At 35.9% G+C, this 19,967-nt stretch overlaps 1 protein-coding gene across 1 annotated transcript in view; it reads left to right on the top strand.

Annotated features, from left to right (window-relative positions):
* ABCB7 (ATP binding cassette subfamily B member 7) overlaps positions 1–19,967 on the top strand; it is a 123,980-nt gene that overhangs the window by 38,977 nt on the left and 65,036 nt on the right. Inside the window, 1 exon segment of the mRNA XM_058292159.2 lies at positions 5,494–5,613. Within this exon segment, the coding sequence (XP_058148142.1) occupies positions 5,494–5,613 (120 nt within the window).

Below are 19,967 nucleotides of genomic sequence, written 5' to 3'. Positions count from 1 at the left end.
AATTTCATGTTTTCTTTTTATATATAAGCGTGCTTAAAGAAGTATTGTTATATTCGTTATTTCATGAATTTTGACCTTTGAGAAATAACTTACTTCATTAAATCAACATGTGATTCCTCCCCCCCACCCCCACCCCGATCCTATCATATTAGGTAAAATATAACACTCTTGAGACAGTGTTTTCTTGGATAACCCAGTTTCTTTTCACCCTCCTTGATCATTTCCCAACTTTCTCACCCATTCATTAAGAATGAGGTCTTAAAAGGGTATATATGCTATTTTTGTTGTCTGTTTAGTCTGGACTGAAAAGATTAGCTGATGTGAAGGTGATTTCTAAATCAGTCTCAAATTTGTGACTGGTCTCTTTTCAGTTTTAGATTATCCTTTAATCTTTTAGAAATACCATTGTGTGTACAATATGAATTAACTTTGGTGGTTTTGAAATAGGGGCATATTTTTTTCAGATTCTGAATTAAAGCCACAAATTTTATTTTAGCCTTCTGCAGTAGTAATGAAGTGGTTTAGGAATTGTTTAGAAATGTGCCTTGGACTATGAAATGCCTCTTTGATTTGGTCTCCATTTTTTAAAAAAAGACATTGTTTTTCAAACTTTATAGTTCTTCTGAACTGCAACTGAAATCTTGTACCTTACAGCTTTAATGGACTCATAATGCATGATTACACACTTTTAGACTGATTTTGTTAAATGAAGTGGTGACATTTTATGTATTGTTATCCAACTAGAATAATTTTCTCTTGCTCTTAGCCATAACTTCTCTGTGCCCTTATTTTAAAAAAATTCTGGGGTGTTTTTTAGAAGATTTTGACAGGAGAGAGTGTTTCTAAAGATATGTGGATACAGGGCCTTTTTGTCATTACTCCTTCAAGAAAACTAAGATGAGCAAAACTTGTGAAATGGGAAAGTGGTTGATATCCCCCACTTTTTGATATAATGCATTAATTTATGTTTATTTAGTAATAATTCAATTGGAAAAGTGAATTTTAAAATTAAAACCTTGTTCCTGCTTTTTAAAAATGCCTTACCAGTTATGAGAACATGTGTGTATATGTATATGTATAAAAATATTAAGAACTTTACTTTCAGCATTTCATATTTTTGCCATCTTAAGTATTTGAAGCAGTTCAGGAAGATTGTGTTTCTGTTTCAGCACAATATATGAATGGTTTTATTTCTCTTACTTTTTACTCAAATAACTGAGTGAAAAAAATGAGGAAACTAGTTTGCTGGGTCTTAGGAGATAACCATAGTATAAAACTACCCTGTGTTATATAATGTGTTGTCCTGTTAACAACTTTCTTCCATTCTTTGCAGTTTTGTAACTACTTATAATTGTTTATCCTTTCCCCCTCAAAATAAATTTCAAAATTTTATGTATATATGTATATATATATATATATGATGGCTTAGAGTTATGTACTCCAGAAAAATATAACCTTAAGCCATTCCTGGGTGTGAACCCATTGTAAATAGAATATTTTGATGAGGTTATTTCAGTTAAGATGTGGCCCACCAGAAGCAGAATGGTTCTTAATTCAATTACTGAAGGCTTTATAGAGAAGGCCACAAAGAGAGAAGCCACAGGGAACAACCAGAAGCTGGAAATCAATGGGACCAGGAAGAGAAAGGAAAATACATTGCTATGTTCTTTGGTATGTGGCAGAAAAGCCAAGGAACCTCAAAGATTGCTGGCCACCTAAAAGTTACCAACCTTGGGAGGAAGCAGGCATTCTAGCCTCTGAAACCCTGAGTCAATAAATTCCTGCTCTTAAGGCAGCCCATTAAATGTGTTTATTTTAGTAGCCAGGAAACTAAAACAATGTAAATTATAGAAAATACAAGCAAGAAAAAAGAGCATAAAAATTATCTATGATTCCACTAACCTACAGCCACTGATGTTAACATCTTGGGGGTAGAGGTGGGTCTGGGGTGTTACTTTCCTGATCCATTTGCATGTACATGCAAACTCATACACATATCACATTTTTTTTCCACAAAAAATAAGTTTTGTACTCTGCTTTTTTTCACTTAACATATTTCTGTCACTAGATATATTCCCTAATGGCTGTATTTTGTTGTATGTGTTCACTCTATTTACAAAGGTTTCCATTGTTGATCATTTAGGCTGGTTCCTATTTTTTTTCCTATTAACATTTTCCTATTAAAATAACATGGGGATAAACATCTTTGTAGCTAAATTTCTCATTCCTTTACTCCATAAATATTTCTTGAGTACCTACTATGTGTCAACCACTATATTGGGCACTGGGTTACAACAGTGAGCATAAGACACATAATTACTACTCACATGGAATTTACATTCTAATTGAGGAACAGGTATTACTCAAATAATCACACTGCTGTCTGTGTAGTTTATAACTGAAATGGATACTCTGATTAAAAGGAACCCTATTCTCTGAGGGAATATAGCAAAGAATCCTGGCTGGTATTAGGGAAGGTCTCATTGAGGAAGTGTTGCTTGAACAGGCATTTAACTACTTAAAAGAGATTGAGGCTGGGATGAGCACTGTGGAAAGAGATTATTCCACATAGACAGAATGGCATTTTACAAAGGTGCTGTGGCAAGAGGGATTATGACTTGTTGGGGTAATTGAAAGAAAGCCAGTGTGATATGAACAGTGAGACCAAATATGTAAAATGTGGCTGAAGAGGTGGGCAGGGACCAGGCTAGGCAGAGCCTTATAAGCCATGTTACGGGTTTTGGTCTTTATCCTCAGAGTGGAAGGATGCCATTGAACAGGGTTTTAATTGATATCTGATTTCCTGGTGAGGTAATTAGAGAGGGCCCAGAGTGGATACAGGGAGATTAGTTTGGAAGTTGTTGCAGTAGTTTAAGTGAAAAATAATACCTTGGATTGGATTGGTGGTAGAAATGGAAAGAAGACAGATTCAGGAGATTTTTAGGAAGTAAAAATGATTCTACTGCAAACAAGTGTTCTTAAGTATTTCTTTAGGATAACTTTCCAAAGGTGAAATTCTTGAGTCAAAGGGAATAATTGTTTTAGAAGCTTATGGTAGACACTGTCAAATTGCTTTCCAGAAAGATTGTTTCAGTGTACTCTCTCATTAACAGGGTATTAGAGTCCATTTCCATATGCCCTCACTACCAGTGAGCATTATTTTTTGTTGTTGCTTTTCTAAATACCTTTTCAAGAAATTTCAGTTTTTTGGATGGGAATTGTTTTACCAAGTAGCTTTTGGTATACATTGACTTTCCTATTTTGGCTTTGGAAAGTGTGGTTTTGATTCTTAATATTCTGCCTAAAAAAACTGAAACTAAAAGGGAAGGATTTAATGGGAATGTTGCCTGGGAAATGTGAGAAAAGAAAAATGTGAAATGGGTTTATGTCAGATTAAGCATGATTGGAAAATTATGTCTTTGTTGAAATGTTTAATTACTCCAATACCTGTTTTATATAGTCAATTCCAAGACCTCTACTTTCCTATTTTTTATTTAATTTTAAAAAATACATAGATCACACAAAATGTTACATTAAAAAATGTAAGAAGTTCCCATATACCCCACTCCCCACACCCCCACTCCTCCCACATCAACCACTTCTTTCATTAGTGTGGTACATTCTCTACAATTGATGAATACATTTTGGAGCACTGCTACACAGCATGGACTATAGATTACATTGTAGTTTACTCTGTCATGAGTTTTGACTTAGGACTCCCAAAATATTGTAGATAAAAATATTGATAAAGAACCCAAAAATATACAACTCTTTTGACCACAGAAATATGGAAGTGTTTCTTTTTAAGTTAGATTAATGTTTTGATAGCTTAATAAGAAATAAATAGGAGAAAGTGGGAAGTTACTGCTTAATGGGTACAGAGTTTCTGTTTGTGGTGATGACGTTTTGATTAGTAGATGGTGGTGATGGTTACGGAACATTTTGCATGTAATTAATGCCACTTAATTGTACACTAAAAAATGGTTAAAATGGCAGATTTTATGTTATATATGTTATCACAATAAAACTTGTAAAAAATTTAGTTTGAACATTTAAAAAACACTTGAAATAGTTTTTTCTTCTCATAAATAGTTTGAGTTTGAAAGATATTGGCCTAAACACAGCATGTAAATGTGTTGCCTTCCCCCCAGCATGGGACATGACTCCTGGGAATGAGCCTCCCTGGTGCTGAGGGATTATTACCAAGTACCAGCTGATAATGTAACTAGAAAATGACCTCGAATAAAAGGGTCAACTCAGACCAGCAGAATATCAGTCTACATATAATACCAGGAGTTAAAAATGCTTTCTGACCGTGAATAAAAGGGGGAAATGGAAAGGGCAAATGGGTTTATATGGCTATGAGTCTCCAAAAAGAGCGGGAGGTTATCAGAGGGGTCGCCTTTATGCACACCTCAGCTGAGTCCCAGAGACAGATAAAATAGATACAACCTCAGGTATTGGTTCTTCTGAGGGCTAGAGAGACCCACAGGTTCTGTGGTCATGGCAGATGAAGTTCAGTGCCATGTCAATTAGCCCCACTTTAGAGTTTGTGTTTCTGTGTGATGGAGCTGGACTCAAATGTGATCTTTGCCCACAAGCCTCTTCTGTTACTTTTACCAGATCTGTAGTTGGTGCTAGGGTTTAGTGTATACCCAGGGGACCTGAATCTCTGGACTGACCATGTGATAGCCAGGCCCTGGGCCTCAACAGACTTGCAACCCCTACACTCTGGTTTATTGGACTTGCCCCACTCAGCTAATATGGAAGTGAATAAGGTCAACCACCACACCAGGGAGCCAAGAGTGCCTACAACTGAAAGCAGGAGAATGGCATCCAGCATCCTTGTGGAATCTAAGCCTCCTTTTGATATAGATGTGGAGTGGACACAAGCATTCTAAGGTCCACAGGATAGAGGAATAGAGTATGGATTAGAGTGGACTTACTGATATTCTGTTCATGAACTATTGTGATTAGTAATCGAAGAAAATGTGGCATTGGTGTGGAGAAAGTGGCCATGGTGGCTGCTGGGGGTAGGGAGCGGGAGGAAGAGATGTATGTGTGGGTGTTTTCAGGACTTGGAGTTGTCCTGGATGGTGCTGCGGGGACAGTTACCAGACATTGTGTCCTTCCATGGCCCACTGGGTGGACTATGGGAGAGTGTGGGCTGTGGTGTGGACCACTGACCATGAGGTGCAGCGGTGCTCAGAGATGTATTCACCAAGTGCAATGAATGTCTCATGATGATGGAGGAGGTTGTTGTTATGGGGGGAGGAGTGCGGTAAGGGGGGTAGGAGGTATATGGGGACCTCCTATTTGAATGTAACATTTAAAAGATAAAGACAAAAAAAGATATTTGCCTTAGATTCAGAATAAAAGTTAAATGTTTTCACATCTCAAATAGTTATATAATTCTTACTGTATTGAATTATTGAAGTATTATTATTTTTGAATGACATACTACTCACTGCTTTTCTCTCTCTCTTTCCATAGTTAAAAGATGTTGATACTCAGAAAATCATCAAAGCAATGCTTTCTTATGTGTGGCCCAAAGACAGGCCAGATCTTCGAGCTAGAGTTGCCATTTCCCTTGGATTTTTGGGTGGCGCAAAGGTAAGAATAGGGAAAATGAATGCATTGTTCGTTGTTTTAACTGAAAGATACTATGGTATTTTCTAGTAATGATCCCCGAGCTGAAATAAACCATATTTAGGGGGACATTGCCAACTTTTAGGACCCTCATTTAATTTACATAATTATTTTATGCAGCCAGCAGAAAATATATGATAATGCCCGATTTATCTATGGTTCAGACTTCTAGCAGTTTCAACTTAATGGAATCATTCCTGAAACTAGTGTACTAGGTGCAGAATCACTGATTGTAACAAAGCATAATGAACTTTATAAAAGAAGCTCCTCAGAGCCTTGTTGATTCTTATTAGTACATATTTCTGGTAAGCTTCGTTCTCAGTTTCCAGTAACTTGGAAAGAGAATGGAACATTTCAGGCACATTGGTAGCTGTAAGTAGTAAATAAGAGTATAACACCAAGGGGAAAAATCAGAAAAGCTAACGAAACAGCCACAAAAGCCAGGCATTTTAGTACCATTCAGTATAGTGGCCTTCTACATTTCAGTAGCCTCTTCAGTGAACCACTGTACTTTAATACACTTTAACAAGGCAAAATTATAACAGTGACCCTGAGTTTTCAAAAAAGACATTTTCTGTTTACTCAGATTTTAAAGTCAAGGAAGTATAAATCTTCAAGTGCAGTGTAGTATCATGGTAAAGAACATGGTCTCTAGAATTAGACTTCCTGGGCTTTGTCACTTAATAACCTTGGACAAGTTGTTTAGTCTTTGTACCTTAATTTTGTGATTTGTAAAAGAGTGTTATTAGAATGATTAAATAGGTTAACATATAAAAGTCTTAGAGCAGAGCCTGCCCTTAGTAAAGCACTAAAGCACTAATAAGGGTTTGTTTAAATTAATTAATTTATTAATGAAATTTCCACTAAAAGCACAGTTAATAAAATATGTCTGCTCAAAAGTATAAATGGGTTTGGCTATAATTTGATCACATATAAGGGTAGATGTTTTAGAACCCAGTTCTTAGCACTTTATTTCTTCTTTATTTCATTTGCCTTCCCTTTTATTTAATCATTCTTTCCCTATCCTAAAAAATATTTATTTAGAACTTATACAAAGCACTGTTCTTGGCATTGTACAGTATTGAAATATGAATAAAACAAATTTCTTCCCTCAAAGCATATAGGATAAGACAGGTTTTATCATATTGCCATATACAAAGTAGGTCATAAGTGATTTAAAAGAAGTGTATGTGGGGATTCAGAAGAGAGAAAGGAACCATCACGATGGTAAGTCAGAAAGGGTTACACAGAGAAGGTGACATCTGAGTTACGCTTTGATTGGTGAGTGGGATTGTTATAGATGGAGGACTAGCATGAACAGTGGTCTAGGTGGGATAGAAAATACAGTGTGCATGGAGAAGTGACTCCAGTGAGGATAAAATGTTTCAGAGGAGTTGAAATTAAACTTGGGTAGATAAGAGCCTTACTGTGAAAAAGTTGATTTAATTATGTGGGAAATAGGTACCTCCATTTTGGGTAGAATAATAAGGTTAGACTCATGTTTTAGGAAATTAATCTGGTTCTGGTTTATAAAATAGATTAGAGTGTTAAGGTACCTAAGGTAGGGGATACCATTTATTTCATGCATTCATTCAACAATGTAATAGTCTAGGTGAGAAGTAATAGCAGTTTGTACTATAATGGTGTGAGAAGTGGTAATAAGGAGGGAAAAGATGCCAGAGGTGTCGTGAGGTAGGGGAGGTAGAGTCAATAAGACTTGATAACTGATTAGATATTAGAAGTAAAAGAGAAATAGGATTCACGGATGATACTGAGGATGAGAAAATGATAATGCCATTCATGGTAGGTAGGTAAATCACAAGGTCTTGTTTGGGAAATGATTTTGGATTTGGACATGTAAAGTTTGAGGTGCCAATGGCACATCCAGATTGAGATATTAAATTGGTAACACAAATTTCAATACAAGCTCAGGAAGGAGACCAGGGCTAGAAAGGGTAAGAAGTGATTATTGAAATGATATAAACTAGTGAGTTCACCAAGAGAAGGAACAGAAATAAAAGACCAAGGACTGAACCTTGATCAATGTGTTCTATGGGGAAGTAAGGCAAACAGTATAGTAAATAGCCACAGAGTGACTGGAGAAGTTAGAGTAAAACTAGAATAATTTAGTCAGACTGTTCATTTTTTTTTTTTTTTGTCTGTTAAGCACTCTCCCAATGAACCTCACCTGTTCTTTGGGGTATACTTAAATCTTGTTGTTGAGCAACAGACCAAGAATCTGTACTTTATTCTATTTGTTTAAGCTGACCAGAGAGAATAATATTTTAAATCTAATTTGGGCAGCTAATACTGGAAATTTTCAACTCTCATGTTCATTATTAGCATAATACTATTTGCTGAATTATTTTTTACATATAAATTGCTTAAAGAAAAAGAATTCTGCGCTCTTATGCAAGGTAGAATTAGCAATTTGGCCTTTATTCGTTTATTAGCTGAATTAAAATACCGTGCTGGCAAATTAAAAGCAGATTCTTTTCTGGACTTTGTTTTGAATTAAAAAGAACAGGTTAGAACAAGATTAATTAAGCTAGCCAAAGGGAGTATTAAATAATGACATTTGTATTAGAATTTATTTTTAGAGTGACTTTCCGTCCTTCACAATATGGATTTCTGTTGCTTGGTGACAGGTCAAAATCAGGATGTGAAAATTAGGTCTAAGCTAACTTCCTTAAGAAGTGAAATATTTTTAGAAGGCTAATATTCGATTCTTCCATCAACAAATGTTTAGTGTCCACAGAATGTAATTTGCTGTACTAAATTGATGTAAACTAATTTCTAGCAAATCAAAATTAATATAGAAAAAGCAGTACTCAAAAAGTGTGTTTGATTCCTTTTGAATAAAGAAAAGGAAGAACTTGATAGACAAGTACCTGCTAGTACTTACAATGATTACCTGCTAGTACTTTCAGAGCATTTAGGAAACTTTTCATTTTAGTACATATGAACTCCACCATAGAATAATTTTAGGACTGCAGAGCATGGTGTTAGCATTTAGCCATTCAGCATCATTTTTCCAGCTTCTACACTGTACTCAGTTTAAAAGTGATTGTTCTCTCACATCTTTAAAAACTTATTATTGTTTTTTATCACTATTGCAGGTTTTGATTTATGATTGGTGTGCAAAGATGAATTGTTATCCACCTTCACTCCCTTGGCTTCCTACTTTTTCCTCAGTCCTGATTATAAGCTTTGACATAAAAACACTTTGGACCAATCTAGGCCCCTTTATGCTCTGGTCTTCCCTACCTCCTCCACATATTTCTCCTGGGATTTTTAATGCAATATTTAGGAACTTTCTCAGCTCTAAATGCCTCACTGCTGTGAGAGTGTCTGTGGTTTTGCAACTAGGCCTGAGGCATAGGGTGAGAGAAAAAGAAGGGCAGAAAAGAGAAATTTCTGGTAAGAAAAAGAAAAAGGAGGATTTCATGCTAATATATGAAGCCACAGTGTATCCTCTCTTGCTTATTCACTTCTTAATGCTCTTTTGATCTGAAGGTCTTAAGACTATCATTGTCTCTAGCAAGGATTTTTAAATGAAGCTCTATTATGTACAGATGCCTTGAGTCCCAGAGGATGCCAAGAGAGTGGGTTGTTATTCCCTTCTAGCAGGGTTGCAGCAATTTTATATATGTTGGAGTTATGTATGGGATATATTTTATGGATTCTGCTGTCAGGAGACGGAGAGAGAACACACTATTTGTATTCATTCCTTATATCCTTTCAAATTTTAGACCATGTCATTTCTTACCACCCTCACAATAATATCATGTCATAATTGATCTGGGGATTTTGATATCTTCTAAAGCAGATTTTAAAAAATTCAACCTTTCTATTAATAATACTTTACATACAGCTATGCCAGGATTTAAGGAAAATAAAACATTTATGGAAATAATCTGACTTTATAAATTATATTTTTGGAAATTATAAAGTAATTTCTAGGAAGAGTGTGAGTTATAAAAATATAATCAATGCACATTTTCTCCAGCTATGCCTCTGTTATATAAAGTAATGGGTAATATTATATATATTGAGCAAACATTTATTGAGTGCCTGTTAGGTACATGGTACTATGCCAGGCAGCTGGTGAATACAAAAAAGAATAAAATAAGGGGGCTTCCCTCCTGAAGTTGCAGTGTACTGAGGGAGAAAAATATAAATACTGATAAGTATATGACATGTTATAATCACCCAAATCAATTTCTCTAGAAATGTCGTGGGCTAGGCAGTTTAGGAAAAGTTCCATGGAGAAGCTAGCATTTTCCAGTAATTCTGTTTTTACAAATCCATGTACTTTTGCTTGGCTTTGATTTATTCAAAATTTTCTGAAACACAAATACTTTAAAAAAATGAAAATGCTACCTGAAGCCTTTTATAAAATTTATTGAGAAGCATGATATATACACTGGACTATTTCTTAGCTCATATTACCCAGTTAAATCCAACTACCTGCTAACCTTTGGTCAAGTAAATTTTAGGGTGTAATATAAGGCCATATAAACAAAAAATTTGTAGTAAATCATGCTCATGCATCATGTAATTCCTGCAGGTAGTATTCCTGCTGATAATACCATTAAATATTGGTCTAGTCTACTTTTCTCTTTTAAATTGTTTTTTTCTCCTAGAGGACTTATATCTCTTAGTCTAGTGGAGTAGAGACTGTAAGTCAATTGTTTTTTGTAGTTCAGCTGTGAAATATGGTGAAACAAATTTGTTTTGTGAATGTAACCTGTATCTTTGCAACTTTCTTACACCATGTTTTAGGTGTCTGTTATTTGACAATGACTTTTAATCTTTTCTATTTATGTCTCAGCTTTGTCATGTTTATACTCTCCTGATTAAACTAATATGTTGAGTAAGAACAGTCAACAAAATCCTTACTAATTTTGTTATGTAATAATCTTGCATATGAAATCTTTCATGTGTTTATTATTCATGTAGATTAGTCATACATCTTGCTTCATCTTCTCAGAATCCATATTCAAATCTTTTGTAAGAATTGAGTTGAATAGGCTGTTTTCTGTTAAGGCTGACCTTTAACCTCCTAAATAAATTTTAAATAAATCAAGGAGAATTTTGCTCATATAGTGGAAATCTTTAGGTATTTGTTTTATTACATAGGTCTCATTTTCATGGATTAATAACAAAGTATAAAAGAAATTCCTTTTGTTGAACTGGAGTAAGTGTTTTGTTTTCTTCTGTTTTGTTTTGTTTTTTTCTTCCTTAAGAATAGTGTTCAGGGTGTGGATGTAGCTCAATGGCTGAGTGCCTGCCTCCTATGTATGAGGTCCCAGGTTCATTCCCTGGTACCTCCTAAAAAATAAATAATGTCAGGTCCATGAAGGCCCTACCACTACCCCAGTGGTCTTTAGAAATTGTCTAAGTACTTTGTTCTATTTTCTTTTCTCCCTGTTTTGCCTTTCTAATCAAATCTCCCTTTAGTATTCTTAGTTATTATTTACTTCCTCTCCTTCTAGTCCGTTTAGGACTAGAGATGTATATAAAAAAAGAAACACATTTAATTCACTTGTTCAGAAATATTCCTTCCTTTTTTTTTCTTTACTTTTTTAATGTTACATTAAAAAAATATGAGGTCCCCATATAACCCCCAACCCACTCACCCCACTACTTCCCCCATAACAACAACCTCCTCCATCATCATGAGACATTCATTGCATTTGGTGAATACTCTCTGAGCACCACTGCACCTCATGGTCAGTGGTCCACACCATAGCCCACACTCTCCCACAGTCCACCCAGTGGGCCATGGGAGGACATGCAATGTCCGATAACTGTCCCTACAGCACCACCCAGGACAACTCCAGCGCCGAAAATGCCCCCACATCACATCTCTTCCTCCCACTCCTTACCTGCAGCAGCCACCATGGCCACTTTCTCCACACCAGTGCCGTATTTTCTTCGATTACTAATCAAATTAGTTCATGAATAGAATATCAGTAAGTCCACTCTAATCCGTACTCTATTCCTCTATCCTGTGGACCTTAGAATGCTTGTGTCCACTCCACATCTATATCAAAAGGGGGCTTAGATTCCACATGGATGCTGGATGCCATTCTCCTGCTTTCAGTTGTAGGCACTCTTGGCTCCCTGGTGTGGTGGTTGACCTTATTCACTTCCATATTAGCTGAGTGGGGCAAGTCCAATAAACTAGAGTGTAGGGGTTGCAAGTCTGTTGAGGCTCAGGGCCTGGCTATCACATGGTCAGTCCAGAGATTCAGGTCCCTTAGGTATACACTAAACCCAAGCACCAACTGCAGATATGATAAAAGTAACAGAAGAGGCTTGTGGGCAAAGATCACATCTGAGTTCAGCTCCATCACACAGAAACGCAAACTCCGAAGTGGGGCCAAATGACATGGCCCTGAACTTCATCTGCCATGACCATAGAACCTGTGGGTCTCTGTATCCTTCAGAAGAGCCAATACCTTGGGTTGTATCTACTTTATCTGTCTTTGGGACTCTGCTCAGGTGTGCATAAAGGCAACCCCTCTGATAACCTCCTGGCTCTTTTTGGAGATTCATAGCCATATAAACTCATTTGTGTATGATTCATTTAATGTGTTGTTGAATATGGTTAGCAAGTATTTTTTTGAGGATATTTGTGTCTAGGTTCATTAGAGAAATTGGTCTGTAATTTTCCTTTCTTGTGGTGTCTTTGTTTGGCTTTGGTACTAGGTAATGTTCGCATCATAGAATGAGTTAGGTAATGTTCCTTCTGTTTCGATTTTTTGGAAGAGTTTCAGCAGGATTGGTGTTAGTTCTTTCCGGAATGTTTTGTAGAATTCACTTGTGAAGCTGTCTGGCCCTGGGCTCTTCTTGGTTGGGAGGTTTTTAATGACTGATTCTATCTCTTTACTTGTCATTGGTTTGTTGATATCATCAGTTTCTTCTTTCATCAATATAGGCTGCTTATGTGTTTCTAGGAATTTGCCCATTTCCTCTGAATTGTCATTTTTGTTGGAATATAGTTTTTCAAAGTATCCTCTTATGATAGTCTTTATTTCTGTGGGGTTGGTGGTGATATCTCCTTTCTCCTTTCTTATTTTGTGTATTTGCATCTTCTCTCTTTTTTGCTTTGTTAGTCTAGCTAAGGGTTTGTCAATTTTATTGATTTTCTCAAGGAACCAGCTCTTTGATTTGTTTATCTTTTCAAGTGCTTTCTTATTTTCTATTTCATTTAGTTCTGCTCTTATGTTTGCTATTTCTTTTCTTTCTTTCTTCTTCCTGTGGGGTTACTTTGTTGTTTTTTCACTAATTCCTCTAAATGTGCAGTTCTTCAATTTTTGCTTTCTTCTTTATTGATGTATGAATTTATGGCTATAAATTTCCCTCTCAGTACTGCTTTTGCTGCATCCCATAAGTTTTGATATGCTGTGTTATCATTTTCATTATTTTCAAGGTAGTTATTAATTTCTTTTGAGATTTCCTCTTTGTCCCACTGTTTTTCTAAGAGTGTGCTGTTTAATTTTCATATCTTCGTGTGAAATCTGGACCTCTGGCCCTTGCAGATTTCCAGCTTCACTCCACTGTGGTCAGAGATATTATTTTGTATGATTTTGATCTTTCTGAATTCATTGAGCCTTTCTTTGTGGCCTAGCATTTGGTCTATCTTGGAGAATGATCCATGTGCACCTGAGAAAAATGTATATCCTGCTGTATTTGGGTGTAATGATCTGTATATGTCTATTAGGTCTAGCTCCTTAATATACTGTTCAAAGGTTTTGTTTCTTTATTGATTCTCTTTTGAGGTGTTCTGTCCAAAGTTGATAGTGGTGTATTAAAGTCTCCCACTATAATTGTAGATGCATCTATTCTGTCACTTAGTTTTTCTAGTGTTTGCCTTGCATATTTGGAGGCGCCCTTGTTAGGAGCATAAATATTTATGATTGTTCGTTCTTCTTGAAAGATTATCCCCTTCACTAATATGTAGTATCCATCTTTGTCTCTCACAATTGTTTCGCATTTAAAGTCTATTTTGTCTGATATTAATATAGCTACTCCTGCCTTTTTTTGCTTATTGTTTGCTTGTAAGATTGTTTTCCAGCCATTCACTTTCAACCTCCATGAATCCCTGGGTCTAAGATGTGTTTCTTGTAGACAGCATATAGATGGGTCATATTTCCTTATCCAGTCTTCCAGTCTGCAACTTTTGACAGGTGAGTTTAATCCATTGACATCCAGTGTTATTACTTTCAAGAAATTATTTATGTTAGCCATATTTTGTTTAGACTTGTGTTTGTCATATTTTGTTTTTTTCCTTCTCTTTTTGTCTTTTTTGTTGCTCTTACACTCTCCTCCAACTCTGCCTCTCCTGTTTTTTTATTTCTTCCTGCAGAAACCCCTTTAGTATTTCTTGAAGGGCAGGGTTCTTATTGGCATACTCTTTTAATTTCTGTGTATCTGTGAATATTTTGAACTCTCCGTCATTTTTGAATGCTAGCTTAGCTGGGTGCAGTATTCTTGGTTGGAATTTTTTTTCTTTTAGTACCTTGACTATATCACACCACTACCTTCTTGCCTCCATGGTTTCAGATAAGAAATCAGCACTTAGTCTTATGGAGCCTCCCTTTTATGTGATGGTTCTCTTTTTTCTTGCTGCTTTTAGAATTTTCTCTTTGTCTTGAGCACTGGATAATTGGACAAGTATATGTTTTAGGTTGTCCTGTTGTGATTTATGGCGTTTTTTTGTGGTGAGTTGTGCTTCCTCAACATGTACTTCCATCTCTCTCAGGAGATTTGGGAAGTTTTCAGCCATTATTTCCTCCAACACGCCTTCTGACCCCTTTCCCCTCTCTTCTCTTTCTGGGATGTCTATAATACGTATGTTTGTGCATTTCGCATTGTCATTCAGATCCCTAAGTCCCAGCTGGATTTTTTCTATCTTTTTATCTATCAGTTCTACAATCTGTGTGATTTCAGATATACTGTCTTCCATGTCGCTAATTCTCACCTCTGCCTCTTCTAATCTGCTGCTATTTGCTGAGAGTGTATTTTTGATTTATTGAACTGTGGTGTTCATCACCATCATATCTGTTACCTTTTTATGTATGTCTGCAATTTCCTCTCCCAAGTTTTTTCTTCATATTGTTAATCTCTTCCTTTACTTTATTAAGTTGGTCTCTAATATATGTTTTGAGATCTTTAATTACTTGTACGATGTTCTGCTCCTCTTCCTGGTTTTTAGTTTGTTCATTGGATTTGGCCATGTTTTCCTGATTATTGGTTTGGTTTGTAGTTTTTTGTTGCTGTCTGGTCATCATTTTATCTTGACAGGTCTAATCAGTTCCTTAGCTTCTTTGTCTAGTCTTGGGGATTAATTAGTTGTTTGTGGGTAAGCATTATGTCTTCTCTTTGTCACTTTGTTCTTCTTACTCTATTTTCTTGTTGCTGGCTAAGTTCACTTTGAGGGAAAATATTAGGGCCAGGGAAAGCAAAATGAGTAAGAAAAGAAAATGTGCAAAGTAGTATTGGTAATAAATGTTAACAGAGCAACAATGTGAGATCTAGAAGAATGGATATTAGACTCATGTAAGTTGTGTAGAGTTATGGTAGTAAGTAGAGTACCTATAATGAGACAATGAACGGAATATGGTGAGGAATATAGTATGAATTAAAAGGCCAGTGTTTTTATGACAGAAGGAAAGAGAAAAGAAAGACAGTAATATCAAGAGTGGATAAAAGACAGAAATCAGAACAAAGGTATTAGAAAAAAAAAGTCAAACAATTTCAGGGCCAAAGAAAAGGTGGTGGAATGTAAAATAAACAGTAGATGATGGCAGATAGAAAGATATAGGGGAAAGGGGATAGTGTAGGTGACCAAAATCAGTACACACAGAAAAGAGGAAATGGAGGATGAGGAAACACAGCAAATGTGAAGCACTCCCTGCAGCACCTATTTTATAAAGGAAATGAAATAAAAAAGAGGAAAAAGAGAGAAAAAAAAAGAAGAGAAAAAGCAGGGGCAAAGAGAAAGGGAGGGAAACGAGCAAGAAAATGAAAAAGAGAAAAAAAACTAAATAAATGAAAAAGGACCTCTTGCAAGAATCTCCTCTGTCACCGTCCCACCAAATTGACGTCCAGGCACCTCCTGCCCTGCAAACATCCGAAACACCCCAGTCCAGCAGGACTCTGACCCTACTCAGCCCTTTCTTTGCAGGAGAGTTTTTGAGGTGCACTCACTCAGACGCCATCTTGCCCCACCTCCTTCATTTCTTTTTGATAGCACAAGTCGGTTACAGAGCCCTTAATTAATAGAGGCTACTCTTAAAGATATTTCAGGCTATTAACAAGTATGAAAGCACTGGTTCTTCAGATGACAAAGACAATACTTTCATGATCAAAAAAGGAAAAGTTATTTTAAAATCTGGAAATTAGGGAAGCGGACTTGGACCAGTGGTTAGGGCATCTGTCTACCACATGGGAGGTTCGCGGTTCAAACCCCGGGCCTCCTTGACCCGTGTGGAGCTGGCCCATGCACAGTGCTGATGCGCACAAGGAGTGCCGTGCCATGCAGGGGTATCCCCCACGTAGAGGAGCCCCGTGCGCAAGGAGTGTGCCCCATAAGGAGAGCTGCCCAGCGCGAAAGAAAGTGCAGCCTGCCTAAGAATGGTGCTGCCCACAGGGAGAGCTGACACAACGGGATGACACAACACAGATTCCCGTGCCGCTGACAACAACAGAAGCAGATAAAGAAGACGCAGCAAATCGACAGAGAACAGACTACTGGGGCGAGAGACATAAATAAATAAATAAATAAATAAATCTTTAAAAAAATAAAATAAAATCTGGAATTTAAGACCCTTAGCAAACTGACTGTATTGGCCAGTAATTTGGCATCATGTAGATAACAGCATACCTTAGGCTGTCTTTTCTCGTGATTTTAGTTTTTTTTCTTAATTCTGTTCTTCACTTAATGACCTGGGTGGTAAAAATCAAATGAATTCTGTTTCTTAATGATGTACTGGGCTGTGAAAATTCAAGAGTTTAACTGATTATTTATATATGTGATTTATATTATATATGTGATTTATATTTATATATGTGAAAAATATTTATGAGAATAAGCCCTTTTATTTGTTTTATACTTACATTAATATATACATTGCAGTTATAGAGGAAATATAATTTTGCCACATGATTATAATCTAGTGAAAATAACCAATCTCTTAATATTTAAAATGCAACAGTAGGATGAAATTCCATATTGAGTCAGTTTTGAAGAAATACACTACCTTCTAGCCTTATTTTTAGACATGTCCTACCCCTAAGAATCTAGGTCTGTTGTAACCTGAGCCATTGACTATATTCTTTAAAATTTGTTTTTATTTTACATGTAAAAAAAATGGACTCTTTTTGATATACAGTTCTGTGAGTTTTAACAAAGGTATGTATATATATTCATGTAATTACCACCACTGTAAGTATACAGAAAAGTACTTCCATCCTAAAAATCTCCCTCAGGTTATCCATTTATAGACATACCTTCTCCCCACTCCTAACTCCTGGCAACCACTGATTTGTCCTGTTTGTACTTTATTACTATAGTTTTGTCTTTTTGAAAATGCCATATAAATGGATTGTACAGTATATAATTTCTGGTGACTTATTTCACTCAGTACAGTACCTTTGTCATTCATCCAAATCATTGAGAATATCAGTAGTTCATTCTTTTTTATTGCTGGTTAGATTTACATGGTGTGGATATATCAGAGTTTGTTTATCCATTCACCTACTGAAGAGCATTTGAGATATTTCCAGCTTTTGGCAATTATGACTAGAGCTGTTATAAACACTTAGGTACAGGTTTTTGTGTGAACTTGGCTTTTCGTTTCTCTAGGGTAAATACCCAGGAGTGGGATTGCTAGTTTGTGGTACTTGTGTTTTTAACTTTATAAGAAACTACCAAACTGTTTTCCAGAGCTGCTATTTTAGTATTCCCACCAGGAATGTGTGAAGGTTCATTTCTTCACATCCTTACCAATATTTGTTATTGTCAGGTGTGTAATGGTGTCTTGTGGTTTTAATTTACATTTCCCTACTGGCTGATGATGTTGAACATTTTTGCATATGTTTTACTTGCCATCCGTATATCCACTTTGATCAAGTATTCAAACCTTTTGTCCATTTTTTTCCAAAGTGTACTATCAGTGGTACTTGGTATAATCATATATTTGTGCATTCATTGCTTCAGTCACTATTAGAGAATTTTCATGATGTTGAACATTTTTGCATATACTTAGTTGCCATCCATATATCCGCTTCAGTGAAGTGTCTGTTCAAATCTCTTGTCCATTTTTTTAATGTCAAATACGTTGCCCCACCACCAGCACCTTATATTATTGTGACACATTTGTTATAAATGATGAAAGAACATTGCCATAATACTACTGATATCTGTAGTTCATAGATTATATGTGGTATATTTTTCCCCTATACAGGTCTGTTATTAACATCATATATTAATATTATATTATCCTACTATTGTCTGTCTTTTTACCCTTTTAGTTACCTTTACTAATAATCTTCATTTCTATACTCTTCTCTAATTCTCTTGCCCTTGTCACTTGGGTTGTTTCCATCTTTTGGCAGTTGTTAATAATGCCACTATGAACATCAGTGTGCAAGTATCTGTTTGTGTCACTGTTTTCAGTTCTTCTGGATATATTCCTAGTAGAGGGATTACTGTATTATACAGCAGTTCTATATCTAATTTTGTGAGGAACGGACAAACTGCCATCCACAGAGGCTGCACCAGTCTAAATTGCCACCAACAGTGAAGGAGTGTTTCTATTTCTCCACATCCTCTCCAGTGCTTGTTGTTTTCTGTTTGTTTAATAATGGCCATTCTATGAGAAATAGTATTGATTTTCATTTCCCTAGTAGCTGGTGATATTGAACATTTTTTCCTCTACTTTTTTGCCAATTGATTTTCCTCTTGGTAAAAACGTCTATTTAAGTATTTTCCCATTTTTAAATTGGATTGCTGCTCTTTTATTATTGAATTGTATGATCTTTTTATATAGCATGGAAATCAAACCCCTATCAGATGTGTATATTCTAAATATTATCTCCCATTGAGTACATTGCCTTTTCACCTTCTTGATAAAGTCCTTTGAAGCACAAAAAATATTTAAATTTGAGGAGGGTCAATTTATAATTGTTTTTTTCTTTCAATGCTCGTGCTTTTGGTGTAAGGTTTAAGAGACCCCCACCTACCACCGGGTCTTGAAGATGTTTCCCTACAGTTTCATCTAGGAGTTTTCTTGTTCTTTTATATTTAGGTCTTTGATCCATTTTGAGTTGATTTTTGTATAAGTTATAAGGTAGAGATCCGTTTTCTTTCTTTTGGATATGGATGGTTCTCCCAGCACCATTTGTTGAATAGACTGTTCTTCCACAGCTGGGTGTATTTGACAGCTTTATTGAAAATCACATCACCATGATATGAGAGTCTGTTTTTGAACCATCAGTTCTGTTCCATTGATCTATATGTCTATCTTTGTGCTAGTACCATGCTGTTTTTACCATTAGGCTAGGTAATATTTTAAAGTCCAGGAATGAGAGTCCTCCAACTTTGCTCTTCCTGTTTAAGGTGTTTCTGGGTTTTTGGGATCCCTTACTCTTCCAAACAAATTTGATAATTTGTGTTCTCCATTTCTTTTAAAAAGACTGTTGGAATTTGTATGGGGATTGCATTGAATTTGTGTATCAATTTGGGTAGAATTGATCTCAGGACGATGTTTATCCTTCCCATCCTTGAACACAAAATGTTTTTCCATTTATTTAGGTCATCTTTGAGTTCTTTTAGCAACACATTGTAGATGTCTGAATACAAGTACTGTACATCCTTGATTAAGTTTATTCCTACATATTTGATTTTTTTAGTTGCTATTGTAAACAGAATTTTTTTTCTGGCTTCCTTCTGAGATAACTCATAGTAGTGTATAGAGACACTACTGATTTTGCATATTAATCTTGTATCCTGACACTCCTGAATTTGTTTATTACCTTTAGTAGCTTTGTTGAAGATTTTTCAATACCTTCTACATATAAGGTCAAATCATCTGCATATAGCAAAAGTTTTACTTCTTGCTTTCCAATGTGGGCGTGTTTTATTTCTTTTTCTTACCTGATTGCTCTATCTAGAACCTCTAGAATTATATCGAACAACAGTGGTGACAGTGGACCTCCTTGTCTTATTCCCAGTGTAAATAGGAGAGCTTTCATTTTTTTCATTCTTGAGTACAATGCTAGTTGTGGATTTTTCATATATGCCC

This window comes from Dasypus novemcinctus, chromosome X (assembly GCF_030445035.2).
Source record: "Dasypus novemcinctus isolate mDasNov1 chromosome X, mDasNov1.1.hap2, whole genome shotgun sequence".
In the NCBI taxonomy this organism is placed as follows: Eukaryota; Metazoa; Chordata; class Mammalia; order Cingulata; family Dasypodidae; genus Dasypus; species Dasypus novemcinctus.
This window is presented reverse-complemented; position numbering and strand designations above follow the sequence as displayed.